At 47.1% G+C, this 25600-nt stretch overlaps 1 protein-coding gene across 1 annotated transcript in view; it reads left to right on the forward strand.

Annotated features, from left to right (window-relative positions):
* Positions 1–25055, forward strand: part of SLC35B4 (solute carrier family 35 member B4) — a 31735-nt gene extending 6680 nt beyond the window's left edge. The window contains exons 2-10 of the mRNA XM_063133982.1: positions 2065–2178; positions 4600–4702; positions 9730–9779; positions 11130–11211; positions 13596–13659; positions 15380–15489; positions 17629–17704; positions 20135–20210; positions 24710–25055. Of these exons, the coding sequence (XP_062990052.1) occupies positions 2065–2178; positions 4600–4702; positions 9730–9779; positions 11130–11211; positions 13596–13659; positions 15380–15489; positions 17629–17704; positions 20135–20210; positions 24710–24980 (946 nt within the window). The 3' untranslated portion in view covers positions 24981–25055. The remainder of the gene's footprint in view (positions 1–2064; positions 2179–4599; positions 4703–9729; positions 9780–11129; positions 11212–13595; positions 13660–15379; positions 15490–17628; positions 17705–20134; positions 20211–24709) is intronic.
* The last annotated feature ends 545 nt before the right edge of the window (positions 25056–25600 follow it).

A 25600-nucleotide genomic window follows, 5' to 3' on the forward strand; every position in this document is an offset into this window, starting at 1 on the left:
CTGCAGTGGCTGAATAATAATAATAATTTATTTATTTATTTATTTATTTGTTACCCGCCTCTCCCTCCGGATTGAAGCAGGGTACAACATAAATGCAAATGCCATAAAATACATATAATTAAAACATTTAATACTAATACATCATTAAAAGGCATCTTAAAATTCAACTGGGTAGGCCTGCCGGAAGAGATCAGTCTTTATGGCTTTCTTAAAATCCGGAAGACTGTTAAGTTGATGAATCTCTCCCGTCAAGCCGTTCTACAAACTGGGAACGACAGAAGAAAAGATCCTCTGGGTAATAGTTGTCAGCCTTTTTTTTGTTGGCTGGAGTAAATTCTTCCCAGAGGACCAGAGTGTGCGGGGCGGATTGTATGGAAGAAGGCGATCCCGCAGGTAGCCTGGACCCAAAGCATGCAGGGCTTTAAAGGTGATAACCAACACTTTATACTTCGCCCGGAATCTAATTGGCAGCCAGTGAAGAGATTTTAAAACTAATGTAATGTGGTCCCCCCTAGGTGTGTACCGGTGACCAGCCCGGCTGCCATATTTTGAACTAGTTGAAGTTTCCGGACTAGGCACAAAGGTAGCCCTATGTAGAGTACATTGCAGAAGTCGAGCCTCGAAGATACCAGCGTGTGCGCTACCGTCTTTAGGTCTTCCGACTCTAGGAAGGGGCGCAGCTGGCATATCAGCCGAAGCTGATAGTAGGCACTCCTGGTTGTCGCTTCTATCTGGGCTGTCATTTGGAGCGATGGAGCTTTCTCTAATCTCCCCCTGGCTCGTATGTTTCACTACTAGTTCCTGTGGGATACCCTTAATAAGAGAAGCGGAACTGCTTGAAGCAGCAATTCTTGAGTTTGCCCCTATAAGCACTGGTTTTTCCAGAGAATCGCTGAACTGCCCCGACTACTGTCATGAACGGTTGTCATCTCACTCTGTTGCCAGAAGCGAGTGGCATTGCCGGCAGCAATAAAAGCATCCACCAAAAATAACTCTTGATTTAACTGTGTGCACAGATGTCTCTGTATTCACGTGCACATGTCTGTCCGTAGCTTGCTTGTGTTGTCTGTTGACGCAAGGCGAGAACGAAGAGTCATGTAGAGTATTGCATCCAGTTCTGGGCTCCACAATTCAAGAAGGACGCAGACAAGCTGGAGCGTGTTCAGAGGAGGGCAACCAGGATGATCAGGGGTCTGGAAACAAAGCCCTATGAAGACAGACTGAAAGAACTGGGCATGTTTAGCCTGGAGAAGAGAAGACGGAGGGGAGACATGATAGCACTCTTCAAATACTTGAAAGGTTGTCACACAGAGGAGGGCCAGGATCTCTTCTCGATCCTCCCAGAGTGCAGGACACGGAATAACGGGCTCAAGTTAAAGGAAGCCAGATTCCAGCTGGACATCAGGAAAAACTTCCTGACTGTTAGAGCAGTGCGACAATGGAATCAGTTGCCTGGTGAGGTTGTGGGCTCTCCCACACTAGAGGCCTTCAAGAGGCAGCTGGACAACCATCTGTCAGGGATGCTTTAGGGTGGATTCCTGCATTGAGCAGGGGGTTGGACTCGATGGCCTTGTAGGCCCCTTCCAACTCTGCTATTCTATGATTTTATGAACACGCTAAGCCATGGCGGTTAAGCCTTTTGAGGTAAACATTATGGCTTAGCATGTCATGTGAACCATTCCTAACCGTGGCGGCTACATAACCACAGTTAGGGTTAGCAGTTAAATATGCTCACTAACCACTTGCTGCAAAAGGGCTAGCGGCTTAACCATGGCTTAGCATGTCATCTGAACAGGCCCATTTCCCCCCCACCTTTCCCTGTCTATGGAGATGGATTTACCTCAAGTACCAGTTCACCCAGGTTCCTAAAATATTGATGCTAGACCAGAGGGATCTGAAAACAGTTTTCAACCCTATTGGTTTTGAATGCCTATTATTTTACATGCTGTAGGGACAACGGAATTAAATTTGCTATTCCCACGAAATTGCAATATTTTCATGCATAATTTGTCCTTCTTTCCCCCTACCCCCATCTCTCTCTCTCTCTCTCTCTCAAAAATGCAGGGAGTTTCCAGGATGTGGGAACTTGGTTACGTTTGCCCAGTTCTTCTTCATCGCCATGGAGGGTTTCATCTTCGAAGCAAACTTCGGAAGGAAACGGCCCACAATCCCAATCAAGTATGGTGGATCTTGACATGGAATGTTACCCAACTTGGTGGCATGGTGGGAGGGGCTTCGTCTCCATTGGTTCTGATTTCTTCCTAGTTGGATCTGTTGCCTTCTGTTTGTAATTCTTGCTGCACCTTAGTTTTATCTAGTAGCAGATGGCCCAAGCAGCAGCGGGTGAGGTGGGTGGGTGGGTGTGTCAGGGGACAGCTACTTTTCTGGCCTGCCAAATACTATTGTTATTATTATTATTATTTATTTATATAGCACCATCAATGTACATGGTGCTGTACAGAGCAAAACAGTAAACAGCAAGAACCTGCCGCATAGGCTTACAATCTAATAAAATCATAGTAAAACAATAAGGAGGGGAAGAGAATGCAAACAGGTACAGGGTAGGGTAAGCAGGCACAGGGTAGGGTAAAACTAACAGTAGAAAGTAACAGTAGAAGTCTGCACAACATTGTTGATGTGGTTTCTCTCCGTGTTGGGAGGGTAGCTCAGAATCTCACCTGCGCCTGGTCTGTAATTCCTGCCAGGAAAAGGGTCTTTCTTCCTGATGTCAGCAATGTGGAGTGGAAAAGTTTTTACGGGAAAACTTCCTCAACTGTGTTTATTCATCCATTGCATTCATTCATTGCATTCATTCATTGCATTTATATCCCACCTTTTTTCCTCCAAGGAACCCAAGGCAGCGTACATAATCTTCCTCCTCTCCATTTTATCCTCACAACAACAACCCTGTGAAGTAGGCCGGACTGAGAGTCTGTGACTGGCCCAAAGTCACCCAGTGAGCTTCCATGGCCGAGTGGGGACTAGAACCCGGATCTCCTGACTCCCGGCCCAACACTCTAGCCACTACGCTACACTGGCCTTTCCCATGGAAATGCATTGTTTCATAATAAAAATTGCTAAGAGAACGAACCAATGCGATGCAAGTCAATGGGAATGATTCCAGTACTGGCCCAATTTAAAACCAGAATTAGAATTTACTTTTTTTTCAGGTGACTATCCTGAAAGCGCACTTAGGGCACAAGCCAGTGCGTGTTTAGAAGGGGAAAAAAGACTCCTATAGCTGCCAGCCACGTCTAAACAGGCATAGAACTGTGCCCTTACTCATGTGCAAAGCTGTTCAAGCAAACTAGCAGGGCGATCCTATGTAATTAACACAGATTTATATTCAGCTGTGTTCATTTGCGCTTATTCCGTGGTAAGTGTGCTTAGGATGTAGATTACATATGTAATATGTAGTGCCTATTCATTTATTTATTTATTTATTTGTTATATTTATCTACCGCCCCATAGCCGAAGCTCTCTGGGCGGTTTACAAAAGTTTAAAACAGTAAACATTAAAAACAAATATACAAAATTTTAAAAGCATAAAAACGGCAATATCCATTAAAAACAGTGATTCTGGGGTCAGTTAAAAAAACGCAGCATATGTTGTTAATTGCCTGGGAGAAGAGAAAAGTCTTGACCTGGCGCTGAAAAGATAACAATGTCGGCGCCAGGCGAGCCTCGTCGGGGAGATCGTTCCGCAATTGGGGGGCCACCACTGAAAAGGCCCTCTCCCTTGTTGCCATCCTCCAAGCTTCCCTCGGAGTAGGCACTCGGAGGAGGACCTTAAATGTTGAGCGCAGGGAGCGGGTAGGTTCATGTCGGGAGAGGCGTTCCATCAGGTATTGTGGTCCCAAACCATGTAAGGCTTTATAGGTTAAAACCAGCGCCTTGAATTGGGCTCGGAAACGTATAGGCAGCCGATGCATAAGATCGCACCCTAAGTTTCTTAATAGTTTTGGGGTCCTTTTCCACTCTTACTATCAAAATACTTGGTTGTACCCCAGTTGTCTAACTGAAGCCCCATACATTTCAAGGTGTCTACTTTAAGTAGGACTAACATCGGATACAACCCAATGTACGGGAAATGTCTGAGTTGTCATCCCTGTAAAAACATCTACAAGTATTCCAACAAAAAAAATTTCAAAGCCAAAGCGTTGAATTTCTAAATCCCTTCCCCATATCACATAATTCAGTTGATCTGCATTTGGCTACCAGGAAAAACAACAACGTTTCAGTTATGTCTAAAGCAAGTAAAATTAGCATGGCACATTTCTTTAATTGAAGTTTTGTTTACTAGGTACATATTAAATCAGACCTCAGTCCGTCTAGAGCAGCCTTCCTCAACCTTCCTCAACTTGGGGTGCTCCAGATGTGTTGGACTGCACCTCCCAGAATGCCCCAGCCAGTGGCTGGCTGGGGCATTCTGGGAGTTGTAGTCCAACACATCTGGAGCACCCCAAGTTGAGGAAGGCTGGTCTAGAGCAGCGAAAACCATTTCTGAAAAATGTCCAATCCAAGATTTTTTTTTCCGGAAAACCCACATCGCCGCCTTAAGTCTGACCTTGTCAAACCTTTTGTGCTTCTCCTTTTCAGGTATTACCTGATCATGGTGGCCATGTTCTTCACCGTCAGCGTGGTGAACAACTACGCCCTCAACTTGAACATTGCGATGCCGCTGCATATGATATTTAGATCGGTAAGTCCCCTCCTGAGCATCTTCTATGGGAATAGCTTAGAATCGGTGGAGAGATGGTGTGCCTTTTGGTGTTCTCAAACTGCAACTCCCATCAGCCCCCAGCCACCACAGCCCGCAGTTGGGGATGATGGGAGTTGTAGTCCAACGGTCTCTGGAGGATCACCAGTTTCCTAACTCCAGTTTATTTATTTATTTCATTTCATTTCATTTCATTTCATGCTCTCTGGGTGGTTCACAAAAATTAAAACCATGAAAAGCACAACAAAACAACCAACAGTCTAAAAACACAATTACAAAATACAATATAAAAAGCACAACCAGGATAAAACCACGCAGCAGAAACTGATATAGATTAAAATACGGAATTAAAACAGCAAAGTTTAAATTTGAGTTAAATTAGGTGTTAAAATACTGAGAAAATGATAAGGTCTTCAGCTGGCGACGGAAGGAACACAGTGTAGATGCCAGGCGAACCTCTCTGGGGAGCTCATTCCATAGGCGGGGTGCCACAGCAGAGAAAGCCCTCCTCCTAGTAGCCACCTGCCTCACTTCCTTTGGCAGGGGCTCACGGAAAAGGACTCCTTTGGATGATCTTAAAGTCCAGGCAGGTACATGTGGGAGGAAGCGTTCCTTCACAACATAATTGCCTGGCTGAATCAAATGTGCTGTTCCTAGTGTGTTTTCCTATAACAGCTCAGTCCAATGGCCAAGGAAAGTCAAAAGCAGGGCATGTAGATGGCGGATGTCCCCTGTAGATTGTCCTCTCCATCTACTTTTTTGGGGTATACAATATCTAAGCATGGGGGCTCCATTTATAATCACGGTTAATCGTCTTTGGTGCACTTAACACGTTCCACAAACGTGTGAACTCTTTTCAAGTTATCCTAAACTGTCCCACATTAAACGACCTGTCCCTCTCTTTTACCCAAATAACCCCAACTTGCTCATCCACCGCTTCCTGTAACCCAGACAGCTGTCTATACTCTCTGTCAGGTCACCTCTCTCCTTCCACCGGTGAAACAGGCTTTTCCGCTGTGTGTGTTCAGTCTAGGCCACATTCTGCACCTCTTCACGCACAGTATAAAATCCAGGATATTGAGCAGCATCTAACTTCTTGCAAATCATAGGTTTTCCAGGCAGATACTCAGAAATTTCCAGACGGATCATAACTTCCTGAAATGTCCTACCAGAAGTGTATGTGAGGACGAATGAGGATTGGGAATGGCTTTGCCCAATGAAACTTGCCTCAGTTATCCACGCACTAATCACATCCAGGCTGGACTACTATAATGTGCTGTCCGTGGGGCTGCCTTTGAAGACATTCAGAAACTTCAACTGGTGCTAGAATGCAGCCACCCAAGTACTGGTAGGAGCGAGGCAATATATAACGCCTACATTGCACCAGCTGCATTGGTTAGCAGCGTGTTTCTGAGCCCAATTCAAAGTGCTGGTTTTGACCTTTAAAACTCTTAAATGGTTTTGGACCTAGTTACTTGAAGGACCGCCTGCCTCCACCCATATCAGCCTGCCTGCGCTTTAAGATCAGAAAGAGAGGCCCTTCTTATTTGCCCACCTGTGTGTTGAGTTATGCTATGTAAGCTGTTTAGTTACGGCTCAGACTGGGACTCTGGCACATAACCTTTTGTAATAAGTCTCTGTCTGGGAAACCAGAGACTAGCAGAGTTGCAGCAGTTCTCCGCCAAGAGACAGCAAAGACATAAATTAAGGCAAAGGATTCTTGTAGGTTAAAATAAATCCTTTACTGGCAGATACACATAATTTAGTTATGGCAATACAGATACAAATTCTTACAAACGGTCAATCAATACAGCACACATCAAGTTGGGTAAGTGGAAGGAAGTGAACATGCAAAACACATCTACTTTTATAGACAACCTGTACAATGATGCAACTCTTTGCAACCCTTAATTGATGGAAAGCCCCTTAGACAATAATTCAATTATTACACTCAGTGTCCAGGTGGAAAGTTGACCTTTAAGTTCTGCTGAGTCCTCACTTTTTCCAGGTCCTCAGGAAATTGTCAAAACAATGGAAAAACAAAACCAAGATCCATTCCAGGATCTAACACTGTGAGGGCAATCAGGTGGGTGCCCACACAGGAGAGGACCTTCTCTGTGGTGGCCCCAAACGTCTGGAACAAACTCCCATCGGTGGTCCGCCAATGCACCACTCTTGCAGGTTTTCAAGAAGACCTTAAAAACACTTTATTTTACCATGGCCTTCCCATAAATGGATACTGTTATCGCTGCTATTGTTGTTCCTGCTGGTTTTACCATCAGTTTGATTGTTTTAATTGCTGTTTTATTGTGGTCATGTTTTCATTGCTTTTTTGACTTAAAATTTTTATTACTTTTAAAGTTTTATGTATTTTATCGTAAGCTGCCTTGTGAGGACGTCTGACCTGAAAGGCAGCCAAGAAATGTTTTTAAAAAATAAATTAAATAAATCTGCACCTTTCCCCAGTATTCCGTCAGAGTTCAGAACAATCAAGAAAGAGAGTGCAAGATCAAGCTATGCAAACAGCAAAGCTCTTGATCCATTAAAAGGCTTTCAAACAATTAACCTAACCCATGAATCGGTTATAAACCAGTGACACACCTGAAACATGCATTTCTTGGCACAGAAATAAGGATCCAGGGGGACTTGTAAATACTCGCTTCAGTATTATGGGCCTGGAAGGTCTTCTCTTGCTCAAGCTGAAATCTGAGCTAGTGAGAACTTTTTCAACCTTTCCTTCCCCCATCTGCCCCCAGACTCTCCTCCCATAGCTTTGATGCTGCTCCTGCAAAGGGGGGAATGGAAGAAGGGAACCATTTTTCTCTCCCAGCCCTGATACTTGGCCCGCTCCAGCCCCTTCATCATTTTAGTTGCCCTTTTCTGCACTTTTTCCAGGTCTGGGCTCCACAATCAAGAAGGATGCAGACAAGCTGGAGCGTGTTCAGAGGAGGGCAACCAGGATGATCAGGGGTCTGGAAACAAAGCCCTGTGAAGAGAGACTGAAAGAACTGGGCATGTTTAGCCTGGAGAAGAGAAGATTGAGGGGAGACATGATAGCACTCTTCAAATCCTTAAAAGGTTGTCACACAGAGGAGGGCCGGGATCTCTTCTTGATCCTCCCAGAGTGCAGGACACGGAATAACGGGCTCAAGTTAAAGGAAGCCAGATTCCAGCTGGACATCAGGAAAATTTCCTGACTGTTAGAGCAGTACGACAATGGAATCAGTTACCTAGGGAGGTTGTGGTCTCTCCCACACTAGAGGCATTCAGGAGGCAGCTGGACAGCCATCTGTCAGGGATGCTTTAGGGTGGATTCCTGCATTGAACAAGGGGTTGGACTTGATGGCTTTAGAGGACCCTTCCAACTCTACTACTATTCTATGATTCTACCAATTCTTAACATTAACGAGTAGTCCGTACAATGAACCAGCTAGTTTTCCATCTGCAGAGAGATTTTCTGCACTTTTTCCAGGTCTATAATACCTTTTTTTTAAGGTGTGGTGACCAGAACTGTACTGGTCTCCTGTGTAACTTGGCAGCTGCCATTCACCCCTGTTCTTGGGGGATTCTTTTCCAGTGTGGACAGCATCTCGTACATTGCATCCTGCAGAATGGTACAATGTAGGGTGACCCTCTGAAAAGGAGGACCGGGCTCCTGTATCTTTAAAAGTTTCATAGTAAAGGGAATTTTAGCAGGTGTCAGTTGTATATATGGGGAACCTGGTGAAATTCCCTCTTCATCACAACAGTTAAAGCTGCAGGTGCCCTGCCCTCTTTTAAATCTGGTCACTCTTGTATAGATCCTGCAGACCTGCTGAAATTCCCTTTTCTATGCAACTGTTAAAGATACAGGAGCCCTGTCCTCCTTTTCATATGATCACCCTATGCATCTCTTTCAGGGGCACATTGTACCACCAATGCCCTGGGTTTTGCAGTATACAAATCTTTCCCGGAACTCCTTCTAACCATCCACCCTCTTGGAGGAAAGGCAGGGTATGAAAGCAACAAATAGACCAGTGGTTCCCAATTAGCTAAGTACTGCGGACCCCTTGTTTTTCAATTGCCAAGCCATGGACCACCCCTACTTTTGAAAAAAAATGTTATCTCTCTGGTAGTTAACTGTGCAGAGCAATTTTTTGGAGAAAATAAGGGGTAGCTCCTAATAAGCAAAGGATTTTAGGAATACTAAAAACCTGACCATAAAATGTGTGATATTACCATGCAAAAATGCCAATGATTTAGTTAGGAATATAAAGACGAATTTAATTTTACTAACGTCTAGTTTACAGTTGAACAAATTATGACTTGTCTAGCAGCTACTAAACCTAAATGTGATGGGAGAAATCGTGCCTCTTTTTGTCCCGAACAATCTCTTCAACATCTGGCTCAATATTTCCTATTTTTAATCTCAAATCTGGATCAACATTGAGCCGATTTCTATGCTTGTTCTTCATATAACAAAATGCCGAAAATGTTTGTTCACAAAGATATGTGGAACAAAAGGGAACTAGATGTTTCCAAGCTTTTTCACCTAACTTCTTCTAATCAGGAGAAACCTTCACCCAGAACTGGTCCAGTCTATATTCTTTGAAAAATGATTTCAATGAACCATCACAAGTCACGTCTACAAGTGCATCTCGCTCTTCCGCAGAGAGAGTTGTTAGTTGTACATCACCACGTTCAAAAGGATTCCTTCTCCATGAGTTTTCAGGATTAGGTGCAGGGAAGTAATCTCTGAAGCTAGTCGCTAAATCACGCAGGTGCTCAGTGATGTTATATTTTACTTCTGGTAGGAATTCGTTGTCAGTGGACTCCAGAAATGAATGGTGAATATGTGAAAGGTGCCACGGACCCCCTGGGTGGGTTACGTGGACCCCCTGGGGTCTACGGACCACCAACTGGGAACCACTGAAATAGACAGATAAGTGTTTTGCCAGCTTGTAATCGCTGTTGACACATCTTGCTTTTCTTTCTTTCCCCTTCCTGTCTGACCGCCCCCTTCCCTTCAGGGGTCTCTGATAGCCAACATGGCTCTAGGCATCATTATTCTGAAGAAAAGGTAGGTTGGCTTCATGTTGTTATAGCTGAAAGCAGTTTGGAATCAAGTCTGGAACCCAGTGAAGGCCGGCGGCTCTAATGTGCAGTAGGGCGGTGAATCCACTCCAGGTTTCAGTCAGAACCAGTCAGAATGCTAAAGGTGGCTTGGATAGCTCCTTTAGAGTTCTGCCTGGTTCTGGCTAAAACCCGGCGCGGATTCACCACCCCACTGCATATCGGAGCCGGCAGCCTTCACTGCAGCCACCAGGAGATGAATGCCGTGCACTTTGTCTCCCTCTACTGGCTGATCCACAAATGGCAGCGTGTATATTTGTGTGCCGGGGTGGGTCAGGTCAGGGCTGTGTGGAAGACTTCGTAAGACAGGTTCTGGGGCTCCAGCCTGCCTAGAACTTACACCATCTGCCCCAGAAGCCCATTCCCCGCTGATCCTAAATGGGTGGTGGTTAGTTGCTGTTGCAGACCACGGGGAAGGTGCTACACATCGGACTTTACGAGGTCCCAGGGGTGTGATGGGCCAAGAGGAACCCAACTGTGGGCCGGATTAGTTCCATGGGCTTCTGGTTGCCGATGACCGTTGCTCTTTTGTGCCGCACTGGCTTCCGCTTGCTGTGATCTTCAAAGCACCTGCCTGGGCAGTTCATGAAGGTTGCCTAGTGGCCATCCTTGACCAAGAACTAAAAGCTTTGACGAGGCCCTGGCCTCTAGGCTCTTCCACTTCCCATGACATTGGGCTACAAAGAGGAGGTCACTGGTTTGAATCTTGCCTGTACCAGGAATTCACTACTTGACGGTAGAAACGCTGCTCTCCAGCTTTAGCGCACACACACCCTTCCACCTGCAGTATGGAGGCAGTCATACTGAACTACTTTGCAGGGTCGTCGTAAAGGTTACACCGAGACGATGCGCGCGAAGTGCTTTGAAAAGCCCGCTTAAAATCCCTGTGCAGATTTAACCCTTGCGTTGAGTATGAGATGTCCACACCCCCATGAGGACTAGGAAAGTGCTTCTCCTGCCTGTTCTTTCTTAACTGAAAAAGGAGATTCTCAAGGCCAGCGTTCCCCAACTTGGCATCTCCTAGGTGGGTGGGGCAGTGGTTGCGGACAATGGGATTTGTAGTCCCAAACACACACACCCCAACCCCTCCCGGGAAGGCACCAGTTTGGATTAGGCTGCTCAAGGCTTTTCTATCCCGGGTCCTGAACTGAACGATGCCGGTTTGTGCACTGACCCTGGCAATGCAGGTGTCTACATTCACCCTCCCTGTACCTGGGCGCTCCAGATTTAGGGCTTGCTGCACGGTACTGGGTTGCCCTTGTTCTGCTGACGCTCTTCCTGTCCTCCTCTTGCACAGGTATACTGTCTCCAAATACGCCTCCATAGCCCTGGTGTCCTTGGGGATCTTCACCTGCACCTTCATGTCCGCGAAACAAGTGGTAATGGTGGCCATGGGTCCCTCTCCCCTCCCCAAGATATCAGTAGCTGCATGCCTTCTCCCCTCACCCCCGCTCACAACTTTTGTCTTTCATGCAACTCACAATCAGAAATCCGCATTGTCCAGTTCCCTGTCCTAAACCAGGGATGGGCTCCTCCCCCAATTCCTCGTGGCAGTGATGGGCAGCTTGCAAACTGCCTCCCAAAGCATTTCTATCTGGCCCCTGCTGCTCCTACCTGACTTTTTTTCTGATTGTCTTGCCAAGTTGCTATGCCCAGCACTGATTGGCCAGCGCGTGAGACGTCACAAACCCGCCGCCCTCCTTTTCGAGTGTTTTCAACCTCTTTGTAAACATGGCTGTTTTTTTGTTTCTTTTCTGAATGTTTATAAGGGAAACGGGGAGGCGGGGAGGAATCCATGTAAGTAGTAAAGGGGCGAGTCTTTGTGTTAATTTCTCTTTGGAGATTGTGTGTAGTGTAGCGTTCCAGCTACACAGGCGAACATGCGCCCCATAGCTTTGAATTCCTTACATCTTGGTAGTATCCGCTTTATTCTTGAGTCTATTGGTGAGATGCTCAGCTTGTTCCTAGATGGATATTTGATAGATAGTGGCTCAGTTCAGACAACACAGTCAACGCAGTGTGAAAACTCCACTCAATGGTTGAGTACCTAGGGGGTGCTTCCCACACAGCGTGTCCTAACGCCACCGTTGTGTGACTGTGGGTGACCGTGGAGTTGAGTAAAATCCATTGTGATGTTTGATTGACAGTTCCTCTGCCTTCTCTCCTCCCCTGGTCCTCCCAATGGTATCCCAACAGCCACTGCTGCAAAAAAACCAATCCCAGCGGCTCTCCTAGAGTGGCACTTGCTCCTTTCGCCGCTCTTGCCAGGGAACTCTGTAGCCAGTGGGAAAAGTCCACTCGACGCAACGGAAAACTCCATGGAGCCGACCACACAACGCAATGGTTGTGCAGGAACTCTGCTCTGCACAGCGTGGAGTGTTTGTTTTTTTTAAAAAAACCCTCAACCGTTGCATGGAGTTTCCCCGCCAGACAACACATTTCTCAACGGTGGTGCAAAAACTCCACTGTGGAATTCCAAAACCATCGTAGAGAAACGTCTTGTCTGAACTGAGCCAGTGTCCCTCCACCCTAACAAGCTGCCCTTGTGTTACAATTTTTTTTTCCTTTCACATTTAGCCATTCATAGGAAGTCTGGCTTCAGCCTATAGGAAGTCTGGCTTCAGCCTATAGGAAGTCTGGCTTCAGCTATAGGAAGTCTGTCTTCAGCCTATAGGAAGTCTGGCTTCAGCCTATAGGAAGTCTGGCTTCAGCCTATAGGAAGTCTGGCTTCAGCTATAGGAAGTCTGTCTTCAGCCTATAGGAAGTCTGGCTTCAGCCTATAGGAAGTCTGGCTTCAGCCTATAGGAAGTCTGGCTTCAGCCTATAGGAAGTCTGGCTTCAGCCTATAGGAAGTCTGGCTTCAGCCTATAGGAAGTCTGGCTTCAGCCTATAGGAAGTCTGGCTTCAGCTATAGGAAGTCTGGCTTCAGCCTATAGGAAGTCTGGCTTCAGCCTATAGGAAGTCTGGCTTCAGCCTATAGGAAGTCTGGCTTCAGCCTATAGGAAGTCTGGCTTCAGCCATAGGAAGTCTGGCTTCAGCCTATAGGAAGTCTGGCTTCAGCCTATAGGAAGTCTGGCTTCAGCCATAGGAAGTCTGGCTTCAGCCTATAGGAAGTCTGGCTTCAGCCTATAGGAAGTCTGGCTTCAGCCATAGGAAGTCTGGCTTCAGCCTATAGGAAGTCTGGCTTCAGCCTATAGGAAGTCTGGCTTCAGCCTATAGGAAGTCTGGCTTCAGCCTATAGGAAGTCTGGCTTCAGCCATAGGAAGTCTGGCTTCAGCCTATAGGAAGTCTGGCTTCAGCCATAGGAAGTCTGGCTTCAGCCTATAGGAAGTCTGGCTTCAGCCTATAGGAAGTCTGGCTTCAGCCTATAGGAAGTCTGGCTTCAGCCTATAGGAAGTCTGGCTTCAGCCTATAGGAAGTCTGGCTTCAGCCTATAGGAAGTCTGGCTTCAGCTATAGGAAGTCTGGCTTCAGCCCGTAGGAAGTCTGGCTTCAGCCCGTAGGAAGTCTGGCTTCAGCCCGTAGGAAGTCTGGCTTCAGCCCGTAGGAAGTCTGGCTTCAGCCCGTAGGAAGTCTGGCTTCAGCCCGTAGGAAGTCTGGCTTCAGCCCGTAGGAAGTCTGGCTTCAGCCCGTAGGAAGTCTGGCTTCAGCCCGTAGGAAGTCTGGCTTCAGCCTGTAGGAAGTCTGGCTTCAGCCTAACCCTCTATCTAAATGCAAACTTGTAAAGGTTAAAAAATGTCTTTCTCTCGCTTTTGCTTCTTTAGAGTTCCATGTCGAGCGCAAGTGAAGACGAAGAGAGCGTGTCTGCCTTCATCTGGTGGCTGCTAGGTCTGTAACTGCCCCAAACCTAATTCCTTTCTGAGCCGTTGGCAGCAGAAGCCGGAAATGCACAGCACAAATAGGCCAGTGGTTGAGATATCGCCAACCCATCTCCCTTCTTTGGAACATTTCTCTCCATCTGTTTCTTTTTTAAATGGATTTTCCCTCTTTTAAAAATAATGATAATTATGTGATGAACTAACGGTTTTGTGAGAATAATCCAGGCTTACAATCCTTGCTTGGTCACCCAGGGTGAATAAGAGGCGACCAAGCTGAGAAAATGTACAAAACCTGGACTCTTTTGTTTTTTCCTGTTATGGCTAGCATTCGAATGCGTGGCCATGAGGCTAGTAACACTGTTTGTGGGATAGTAGCTTTTGGGGGCTTATTTGTAAGACAAGGTAGCCCAGAAACTGCTTGGCTGGGGAAAAGGTACTGCGTACTCTGGACCACAAAGGGATTCAAATTCTGAGCCAAACTTTGCAACCTGAATTTATTTATTTATTTATTTATTTATTTATTACATTTATATACCACCCCATAGCTGAAGCTCTCTGGGCAGTTCACAAAAATTAAAACAGTGAACATTAAAAACAAATATACAAAAATTTAAAAACAACAATATCCATTTACAAACAACTATTCTGGGGTCAGTTAAAAAAAAACCTCAGCAGATGTTGTTAACTGCCTGGGAGAAGAGAAAAGTCTTAACCTGGCACCGAAAAGATAACAATGTTGGTGCCAGGTGAGCCTCGTCAGGGAGATCATTCCACAGTCGGGGGGCCACCACTGAAAAGGCCCTCTCCCTTGTTGCCATCCTCCGAGCTTCCCTCGGAGTAGGCACTCGGAGGAGGGCCTTAGATGTTGAGCGCAGTGTACGGGTAGGTTCACGTCGGGAGAGGCGTTCCATCAGGTATTGTGGTCCCAAACCGTGTAAGGCTTTATAGGTTAAAACCAGCACCTTGAATTGGGCACCTTGAATTCTGCAAATATATTATACATTTTCCATAACAAGGTGCGTGCAAACATACTTTTTGTGAACCGCCCAGAGAGCTCCGGCTATTGGGCGGTATAGAAATTAAATAAATAAATAAATAAATAAATACTCCTATACAAAACTTAATTGCCGTTTATTCTCTCAAGAAAACAGCCTGGTTTCCTCCTTCATCTTCACAACAGATTCAACAGCCGTACTGAATCAAACACTTACCTACTGTCTAACTTAATCCTCCCCCAATTCCAGACTTGGGCTGCCTGGCTTTAATTAAGCTCAGCTTCATAGAAATGTACACTCATCACTTCGTTTAAGGAACTTTTTTTTAAAAAAGCTGCTATACCATTTAAGGGATGGAAAGGGCGATGGGTTTGTGATGTCACGAGTGCCAGCCAGTTGGTGCTGTGCATAACCGGTTTCTGTTTATCTGCTGCAACTGATCCCGGAAAGGGAATTTGTATGTCTGTATACAAGGCAGAGTGTGCGCTTTCAAATTGCCTTAAACCTTCTGATAGCGTACACATTTGTTCATTTACCTATTTGATTTGTAGCCTGCCTTTCCACTGAAAAGAATGGCATTTAAGTGCACATGTATACGCATCCTTAATTCTGCTTTTGCTGGCCATGGGGAGAGGGATGAAAACCAGTGCAGATCCTGGGAGCAAATCCCATCCAACAGAAGCGATTGCTACCAGCGGCAAACGCAGCGTACTCAGGCCGCTCTTTGCGTTGCAGGTATCGCTGCGCTGACCTTCGCCCTTCTCATGTCCGCCCGGATGGGGATCTTTCAGGAAACCCTCTACAAGAAGTTTGGCAAGCACTCCAAGGAGGCCCTTTTCTACAACGTAAGCAGACGCGACGCTTCTCAAACAAGAAGGATCTTGGAATTGTTGTAGATAGCAAGCTGAATAGGAGCCAACAGTGCGATAGGGCTGCAAGAAAGGCCAATGCTATTTGGGGCTGCATTAATAGAAGTATAGCTTCCAAATCACGTGAGGTCCTGGTTCCTCTCTATTCGGCCCTGGTTAGGCCTCATCTAGAGTATTGCGTCCAGTTCTGGGCTCCACAATTCAAGAAGGACGCAGACAAGCTGGAGCGTGTTCAGAGGAGGGCAGCCAGGATGATCAGGGGTCTGGAAACAAAGCCCTATGAAGAGAGACTGAAAGAACTGGGCATGTTTAGCCTGGAGAAGAGAAGATTGAGGGGATACATGATAGCACTCTTCAAATACTTGAAAGGTTGTCACACAGAGGAGGGCCAGGATCTCTTCTCGATCCTCCCAGAGTGCAGGACACGGAATAATGGGCTCAAGTTAAAGGAAGCCAGATTCCAGCTGGACATCAGGAAAAACTTCCCGACTGTTAGAGCAGTACGACAATGGAACCAGCTACCTAGGGAGGTTGTGGGCTCTCCCACACTAGAGGCCTTCAAGAGGCAGCTGGACAACCATCTGTCAAGGATGCTTTAGGGTGGATTCCTGCATTGAGCAGGGGGTTGGACTCGATGGCCTTGTAGGCCCCTTCCGGCTCTGCTATTCTATGATTCTATGATTTAATTTGGCTTTGTATTCTTTTTTTAAAAGCTAAGTGCATCTAAAAACTGCAGCTCACAGACAGGGTTTAGAAGAAGCGCACATACAGAGCAGCCGTTTAAAAACGAGGCCCACAAACAAACTCAGCAAATCACTTTTCTGCGCAAAATGGCGTCCGTCAAGGAAGCAATTTGCACAAAATTGCAGGCAAAAATGGTCTAATTCGCGTGAATTAGACCATTTACAGCCACCATTTTTTTTGCAAACTGGACTAATTGCACCCACAAATTGTGCTATTTAAGGCTGCAATTTTGCGCAGGTTGCAATTTGCCCAAATACCCTCCTCCCCTTGAAAAAAACTTGGGAGTGGTCTGACACATCACGCAAGCTGGAGTCTGGGGGAGGGTGAGAAAGCCAAAACCTGCTGAGCGCCACCCCTGAACGGACCTCTCTGACATCCCGAATACATACACGCACCATCTACAAAATAAGATGTGTGCATTTTTCTTCTTCAAACCTGTTTTTTGAGTCTTATGCAGATTTGAGCAATTGACCGATAAATAAATCGAAACCCAATTGACTGGATGCATTATCACTTACCTGGAGTCCTGCGTCCGGTCCTGGGTGCTGCACCTTAGGAAGGAGACAGACAGGGACCCAGGAGAGCCACAAAGATGGTCAGAGGTGTAGAAAACGAGGCCCCTAAAAAAAGGTTGAAGGAAGTAGACATGTTTAGCCTGCAGAAGAGACAGAGGCGTGGGGGGTGGGGGGGAGACATGGCAGCCATCTTCAAATCCCTGCAGGGCTGTCACATCGAAGAGGGCAAGACTACATCTGTCATAGGAACACAGGAACTGAGTCAGATACTTGGTCCATCCAGCTCAGTAATGCCAACACTGACTGGCAGCAGCGGCTCTCCAAGGTTTAAGGCAGGAGTTTTTCCAGGCCTCCTGGAGGTGCCGTGGAATCGAACCCGAGACCTTCAGCATGTAAAGCAGATGCTCTGCCACTGAGCCACAGCCCCTCCTGTCGGGCTTATGTCACAGGCAGGCAGATTTCGGTTGAACATTAGGGGCAGCTTTTTTAAGGGTAAGAGTCATTCAGTAACGGAATTGATGAGCTAAAGGGGAGGTTATGGGCTCTCCCTCACTGGGGGTCTTCAAACAACGGCCAGGCAGCCATCTGTTGGAGATGCACCAGCTCTGGGTTTCCTGCTTCACGCAGTGGGGGAGGGGGTTGGACTAGATGGCCTCCAAGACCCCCTCCAACTCCATGATTCCATGGTGAAGGTTTCTTGAATTGAGTCTCGGCCCTTCTCCGGAATAGCCTTTGAAGGGCTACTGGGTGCATGAAAGAGAGGAAACACCGGCTGCTCCTTTAGCCCCCGTGACCTGGTCAGGTTCTCCATTTGGCCTCCCTCTAAAGCCCTTCTCCGCCTTTCCTCCTGTGACAGCACGCGCTCCCCATCCCGGGTTTTCTCCTCCTGGCTCCCGACATCTGCAAGCACGCGCTGCTCTTCAGCCACTCCGGTAAGTCGGATGCTTCCTCGTGGTTGTCCCGTGCGCTGGGCTCTGTTCCTGGGCTGCTTCCCCCCATCCGAGGCCGGGTATTCTGCTTCCTGTGACCGCAGGGCTCCGGACCCTCAGGCCAGGGGCTTGTTTGGCCTTCTAGGTGGCACAACTACTGCTGGAACTGTGGACTAGATGAATACTTAGCCCTGGGGGGGTTTGAACCTCCTTCAGCCCAGGGGACAAGTTCAAGTTTGGAGACGTTCTTGTGTGTGTGTGTGGGGGGGTGCACATTACAGTGGTGGGCAGGGGGCAGAGGCGAAAGGAGGCGGAGCTAAAGACGACAGGGTGGGGCCAAAAAATACCCCCAGATACCAGCATATTGTAGATTAAAGTTCTTACTGCCAGTAACTAAGCTTTAGGATTGATATTCCAGTCTTTTAGATGGGGGGGAGGGAACTGCTGGGAAACCAGGAAATCAAAAAATGACTGGAGGTTGGCAGGAAGGGGCGGAGCTGGTCACATTTGGACCCCAGGCAGGCCGGATTTGACCCACGGACCTGGCGTTCAGCCCCCCTGCCTTGGCCCCATCTAGATGAATGAAATCTTTATTGCTAAAAGCGATAAGCCATCACAATTTGACATGATAATAATAATAAAAAATTGACAATAAATAAATAAATAAATAAATAAATAAAAACAAGTGAAAAGGTAAGCTAAAATAAATAAGTTAAATAGGTTAAAATGGATAACAAAAATTAAAATTAAAATAATGAACACAATTGGAATATAAAGAGAAAAATCACATTAATATACATTAAGGACTCGCAATTGGGGAACTAGATCAGTACATATACCGGAACGAAACCTCCAACTCTCCATTATGAAACTTGTCGGGAGTCTTGGTGCCTGGCTCTCAACTTACTTGCCGGCTAAGGCGAATTTTGCAACCAGATCAGTAATGAATACATTATTGCCAGCTAGAAATATACAGATTTGCTCAAGGGAAGATCGGTCAGAAAGATAACGAAGAATGTAATCGAGAATTTTTGTCTCGGGGATTTCTTTTTATTGGGTGGGTTTGGGGTTTTGGGGGGTTGCTTTTCAGTGCCCAGGAGAACAGAGCTGGGAGGTGAGAGCAGATGGGTGGGTGGTCTGGTGGACCTCTCTCTCCTCCACCTTTTGCATAGCTGCCCAAAGTCATAAGACGAGCGCCCTGATTCTGGATTAGACCAAAGGCCCATCTAGTCCAGTGGTTCCCAAAGTGGGCGGTACTGCCCCCTTGGGGGCTATGGGATTGCATAGGGGGGTGTTAAGAGGCAAAGGGGCGGCAGGGGGGCGCTCGAGGTGGTCTTTTCCGAGAAGCGCCTCTCCAGAAGGTCTTAAAACCCAGGGACATTTTTATGGGAGAAGGTAGTTTGGTCCCAAGCCATAGAGGGGAAGAATCCACACATGTATTAATACCGTTTAAGAAGAGTCCTTGTAACGGTGAATTGAAATGTTTCAAAAGCACCAAAATGCTAATGAAGGGACATCCCTTGCTTGGTGTGCCCTGCTATCCTGCACTATGGAGAGTGGTTCAGAAGCTCCTGGTTGCATTTCCAACGTCATATTTGGTGGAATGTGGTTTTAGTGTGGTCTGCCTAATTCTCTCCAAGCAAAGAAATCAACTCCAGATTACTAAACGTGGTGATTTAAGACTCATGTTAAGTGACTTTAAACCAGACATTGGGAAACTGGTATCACTTCATCAAGCCCCTCCATCCCATTAAGCATTTTACAGAATAGTGAGGTACTCTACCCTAGTTACTAAATGTGATATCTAATATTCTTGCTAAATGACTATCAGACTTTGAAAAGATGATATCACTGGATCAAGTTTAATTGAATAAACTAAAAAATTGGACTTTGAATAAATATTCAATTAATTGTTACTGTTTTGAATTTTATTGTTATTATCTTCCTTAGTCGGTCGTTGAAAACCGCTATTCTGAATAATGATTTTTATAGGGTAGGGGGTACTGGGCATGAGTTTGTGGAACCAAGGGGGCAGTGACCTGAAAAAGTTTGGGAACCACTGATCTAGTCCAACACTCTGTTCCCGCAGTGGCCAACCAGCCGTCGGCCAGAGACCCACTAGCAGGGCATGGTGCAACAGCACCCTCCCACCCATGTTCCCCAACAACTAGTGTATACAGGCTTCCTGCCTCTGACACTGGAGGTTGCACATAGCCACCAGGGCTGGTAGACATTGATAGCCTTCTCTCCTTGGGGAGAGAAAGAGGTCGTAAGAACATCAGAAGAGCCCTGATGCTGCATCAGACTCAGGGTCCATCTAGTCCAGCACTCTGTTCCCACAGTGGCCAACCAGCTGTTGACCAGGGACCACAAAGCAGGACACGGGTGCAACAGTCATCAGAGGCGTCCTCATATTTCTCTCCTCTTTTGCAGAACCATTCCAGCTGCCACTGGTTGGGCTCACTTTGCCCATAATGTGGTTCTACCTCATCATGAACGTCATAACTCAGTATCCTTTTCACAGACGTCCATCCCGTGCAGGTGGATTGGTTTTCTGAATCTCACATAGGGATGGTCAAATCTCTCGGTTTCAGTTTCGCTCAGTTTCTGCATTTTTCCAATCTTAAGGCTGGTTCAGTTCCAGCTTTTCTCCGTCTTGGGTTCGGTTCCTCCTGAGCGTTGAGATTTTTTTTTTTTTTTTAAAAAAAGTTTGCATGAAAATATTTATTACTGCATTTATATCCCGACTTTTTTCCTGCAAGGAACCCAAGGCAACGTACACAATCCTCCTCTCCATGTTATCCTCACAACAACAACCCTGTGAGGTGGGTTGGGCTGAGAGGCTGTGACCGGCCCAAAGTCACCCAATGGGTTTCCATGGCCGAGTGGGGACTCGAACCCGGATCTCCCAACTCCCAGTCCAGCACTTCAGCCACTACACCACACTGATGTAGTGTGTATTTATGTGCATTTCTTCTAATACATGCATCTTTGCCTGATATACAAAACGTATGCAAGTGGCGTTCCTAATATCATGCACGCTTGAACATTATTTTCTCAAATATACCCATTTTTGTACACGTTCTTGGATTGGAGAACTCCTTGGCAAAATTCGGAATACGTGAATGTTGAAGGATAACAGAGTTCATTCTTTTGCGCAGCGATTGAAAAGTGCAACATTTTAATGCTAACTGAACGAATTTCTCCCCTGTCCTAATCTCAGGTTCTGCAGAACTAATTTTTCAATTCTCGTTAGACGCAGCTCCAATTCGGCTGCCTATCCCGCACCCTTTGTATGGTCAATGAGCATCTGTCCTCTCCCTCCATATAGAAGATGTCATGTGTGAGCTGTGCTGATGCCCAGCATGTTCAACCCCCCCTCTAAAAAGTAGGGGGCTGGGAAGAGAAGTAGACAGTCAAGCGCATGGGACATCTGCCTGGGGTGTCTGGCTCATATTTGACACCTATGTGCGCAGGTGAGCGTATTACTTCGCCACCACACAAATTCATGGGGAGTTTTCTGAATTGATACATATTCTGCTTTATCCGAGCCTCGTGTGGCGCAGAGCAGTAAAGCAGCAGTTTCTGCAGCCGAAACTCTCCCCACGGCCTGAGTTCAATCCCAGTGGAAGCTGGTTTCAGGCAGCCGGCTCGGGTCGACTCAGCCTTCCATCCTCCCGAGGTCGGTAAAATGAGTACCCAGTTAGCTGGGGGAAAGGTAATAATGGCCGGGGAAGGCAACGGCAAACCACCCCGCTATAAAGCCTGCCAGGAAAACGTCAGCGAAAGCGGGCGTCCCTCCAAGAGTCAGTAATGACTCAGGGCTTGCACGAGAGGTTCCTTTCCTTTCCTTCCTGCTTTATCCATGTGGCTATGGACACACATTTTCACACACACACAGCGAGAATTGGATGGTTACATCTGTTCCCAAGATGCTCACGTTCTAAATTATTGACGTCGTGTGGCAAGGAACGTGTTACATTTTTTGCATTTCAAAAAGGAAAAGAGAAAGAAGCTTATGTAAAGCTTTATGCCCTTTTAATGTACATACGTACAAAAATACATACACAATGGTCATATTTTACATCTTGAGACAGTCATAAGGACGTCAGAAGAGCCCTGATGCTGGATCAGAACAAGGATCCATCTAGTCCAGCCCTCTGTTCACACAGCGGCTGACCAGCAGCCCACAGGAAAGCCACCGGTAGGACCCGAGTGCGACAGCACCCTGCCGGCCATGTTCCCCAGCAACTGGTGTACATAGTTTTATTGCCTCTACTGGAGGTCGTAAAAACAAGCAACAGAAAACAACAACGCGGGAACACCAAGTTAAAAAACAAAACAAAAGTATTTGAAAGAGGGACAGAGGAAGCTGCCTTATAGTGTGTCCCTGTAGCCCAGTATTGTTGACACTGACTGGCAGCAGCGGCTTTCTAGGTTTTTAGACAGGATTCTTTCCTCGCTCTACCTGAGAGCGAGGGAAGAAAGCCAGTGTGCTGTAGTGGCTAAGGTGTAGTGGCTAAGGCAGACAGGAGATCCTGGGTTCTAGTCCCCACATGGCCATGGAAACCCACTGGCTGATTTTGGGTCGGTCACAGACTCCCAGCCCAACCTACCTCACAGGGTAGTTCTTGTGAGGGTAACATGGAGAGGAATCATAGAATCATAGAATAGCAGAGTGGGAAGGGGCCTACAAGGCCATCGAGTCCAACCCCCTGCTCAGTGCAGGAATCCACCCTAAAGCATCCCTGACAGGCAGCTGTCCAGCTGCCTCTTGAAGGCCTCTAGGGTGGGAGAGCCCACAACTTCCCTAGGTAACTGGTTCCATTGTCGTACTGCTCTAACAGGCAGGAAGTTTTTCCTGATGTCCAGCTGGAATCTGGCTTCCTTTAACTTGAGCCCGTTATTCCGTGTCCTGCACTCTGGGAGGATCAAGAAGAGAAGAGGAGGATTGTGTACACCGCCCTGGAGATAAAATACCTGGGACCTTCTGCATGCCAAGCATGTGCTCCATCACGCTGAGCTATGGCCCCTCCTCCAAATCCAACACGTTATCCTTATTATTATTATTATTATTATTATTACACTGTTTTACAGTGGTTCAGGTCCTACCTACGGGGTCGTTTTCAGAGAGTAGCATTGGGTGACCAGTCCTCGGCCTCCTGGCAATTGAGCTATGGAGTGCCGCAGGGCACCATCTTGTCCCCAGCGTTATTTAACATCTATATGAAGCCGTTGGGAGCGGTCATTAGGGGATTTGGAGCTAAATGCCATCAATACGCTGATGACACGCAGCTCTATCTCCCTGTGGCAACTGAATCAGGTGAGGCTGTGCAGGTCCTGGACCAGTGCCTAGACTCAGTAATGGGCTGGATGAGGGCCAATAAACTGAGACTGAATCCTGGCAAGACGGAAGCCCTGTGGGTGAGTGGTTCCCGAGTCTGGGAGACAGGCTCATTGCCTGTTCTGGATGGGGTTGCCCTGCCTCTGAAAGAACAGGTTCGTAGTTTGGGGCTACTCTTAGACCCATTTCTGTCGTTGGAGGCTCAAGTAGCCGCCATGGCTCGGAGTGCCTTTTACCATCTTCGGTTGGTTCGCCACCTACGGCCTCTCCTGGACAGGGATAGCTGGGCCACGGTGCTACAGGCATTGGTAACCTCAAGATTGGATTACTGCAACACGCTCTATGTGTGGCTGCCCTTGAAGCTGCTCCGGAAGCTGGAGCTAGTGCAGAACGCTGCAGCTCGGCAGTTGTCTGGAGCTGCCCCTTTCCAGCATGTAACTCCTCTGCTGAGGGAGCTGCACTGGCTGCCTATTCGCTACTGGGCCAGGTTTAAGGTTCTCGTACTTGTGTACAAAGCCCTAAACAACTTGGGACCAGGATACCTGAGAGAGCGCCTTCTCCCTTACCAACCTGCCCGGTCACTGAGGGCATCCGAGGGCCTGCTCCTGGTGGTTCCACCTAGATCCATCCTCCGATTGGAATCCACCAGGGGAAGAGCCTTCAGCGTGGTGGCCCCCCTCCTGTGGAACTCCTGCCTCTGGAGGTCAGGCAGGCGCCATCCTTGTACTCCTTTCGGCGCCTCCTGAAAGCATCTTTATTCCAGGAAGCCTTTCTCTAACATGCAGCCTTGGATTTCTGTTTTTGCTTCTTTTAAATTTTGTTTTAACTGTTTTATTCTGTTTTTATTTTTATTTTACCTTGTACACCGCTCCGAAAATTTTCGATGGGAAGCGATATATAAATATTCTAAATAATAATAATAATAATGATCCTTCCTGTACCACCTGGAAAATGCAACTTGGACGATCATAACAGAGAATTCTAATGATCTGACAGTGCCGTGCCTGAATGTATTTTTCCAATAGTCCACAAGCACGCGACGATCTTCCACGAATAACAACTGCACTAAATCTACCAGAATGTTCATTTGTCATTGCAGTAGTATTGTTCGTAATTGTAACAAATCATATTTTTCTGAAGCCATCCCCCCCCCCCGGGGAAATTGTAGTGGGGGTGTTTTTTTCGGCTGCTGGCATTCTGCCCATGAATAACATGTTGGTCATGAGTCCTTTTTTGCTTTGTTTTTAGAGTTAGGAACTTCTCTCAGATCATTTGAGGGAACTATAACTTCTTAAAAGAATTATCCTTCCTCTGCCTGGTGCCCTCCAGATGTGCTGGACGGAAACTCCCATAATTCCCAGCCAGCATGGACATCGGCTGGGAATTATGGGAGTTTCCGACCCACACATCTGGAGGGTACCAGGCTGAGGAATTGGTCAGTTGGAGGGCACCAGGAGGAAAGCTGTTCTGTGCCCTCTTCTGCAGCCCACCAACCTCCGTAGCCTAAGGAAGGCAACCCTGCATCACTTCCACGTCTCTCTCAAGGACCTATAAAACCTGGTCTTGATATATCGATCCAAATCATGCACGCACCTCTGGCCAAGCACCCTTGTTTTCCCGCCCCGCCCCGTTTTCTTTCTCCTTAACTCTGCCCCCTTCCTCAGATACGTTTGCATACGGGGCGTCTTCATCTTGACCACCGAGTGCACCTCCCTGACGGTCACACTGGTGGTGACGCTGCGGAAGTTTGTCAGCCTCATCATCTCCATTCTGTATTTCCGGAACCCCTTCACCGCCTGGCACTGGATGGGCACGTCGTTTGTCTTTGTGGGAACCCTGATGTACACGGAAGTGTGGAACAACCTGAGGCCCGTGTTGGACCAGAAGTGGAAGAAAGTGGAGGAGGAGGAGGAGGAGAAACAGAAGCGGGCGTAACTGTGGGGCAGCCTTGGAGAAGCTCGCAGCTTCTCCTTGGAAAGTGGGACCTTTTCCAACGGTTCTTCCTACGGTGCAGAGGATTCCCTTCTCATGGAAGTGGGGGGTGGATATTTGTAATACAAAAATAACTGATTTTGGCTATGCCAAGCAGATGAATGTGTCCCCTGAAGCGGGGAAGAACTTGGGTTGGATCCCCCGATGACCATACTTCACGTAGACCAATGGGACCTTATTTACCTGTGACCTATTGTGATTTCTGCTCTAAGTATGACAAAACTGGGATCCAATCCCCCCCCCTTTTTTTTTAATGGCTGCTGCGGTTTCAAACAACTTTGACGAGGTGAACCTTGACATGGTTTAGCGCATTCCAGGCCTGGTTTTAGTACCATGATTGCTTTTGGTGCAACGTGTTAAGAGGGGCAGTTCGTTCTTACGCCGGGTGTCTTGTGCAGCAAACCTTCAGGGTAAACTTCCTCCTTATGTTTCATGTCACGGTGGCCATCTTGGGAAAACCAAAAGCGTGCAAAGTCGGACGCGCCGAACTGCCACATCTAGAAAGTGAACGTGTGAGCGCCACCGCGAGGTCACTCGTGACACATCTCTGTTCTGTAGTAAAT

Source organism: Elgaria multicarinata, chromosome 9, assembly GCF_023053635.1.
Source record: "Elgaria multicarinata webbii isolate HBS135686 ecotype San Diego chromosome 9, rElgMul1.1.pri, whole genome shotgun sequence".
Taxonomy (NCBI): Eukaryota; Metazoa; Chordata; class Lepidosauria; order Squamata; family Anguidae; genus Elgaria; species Elgaria multicarinata.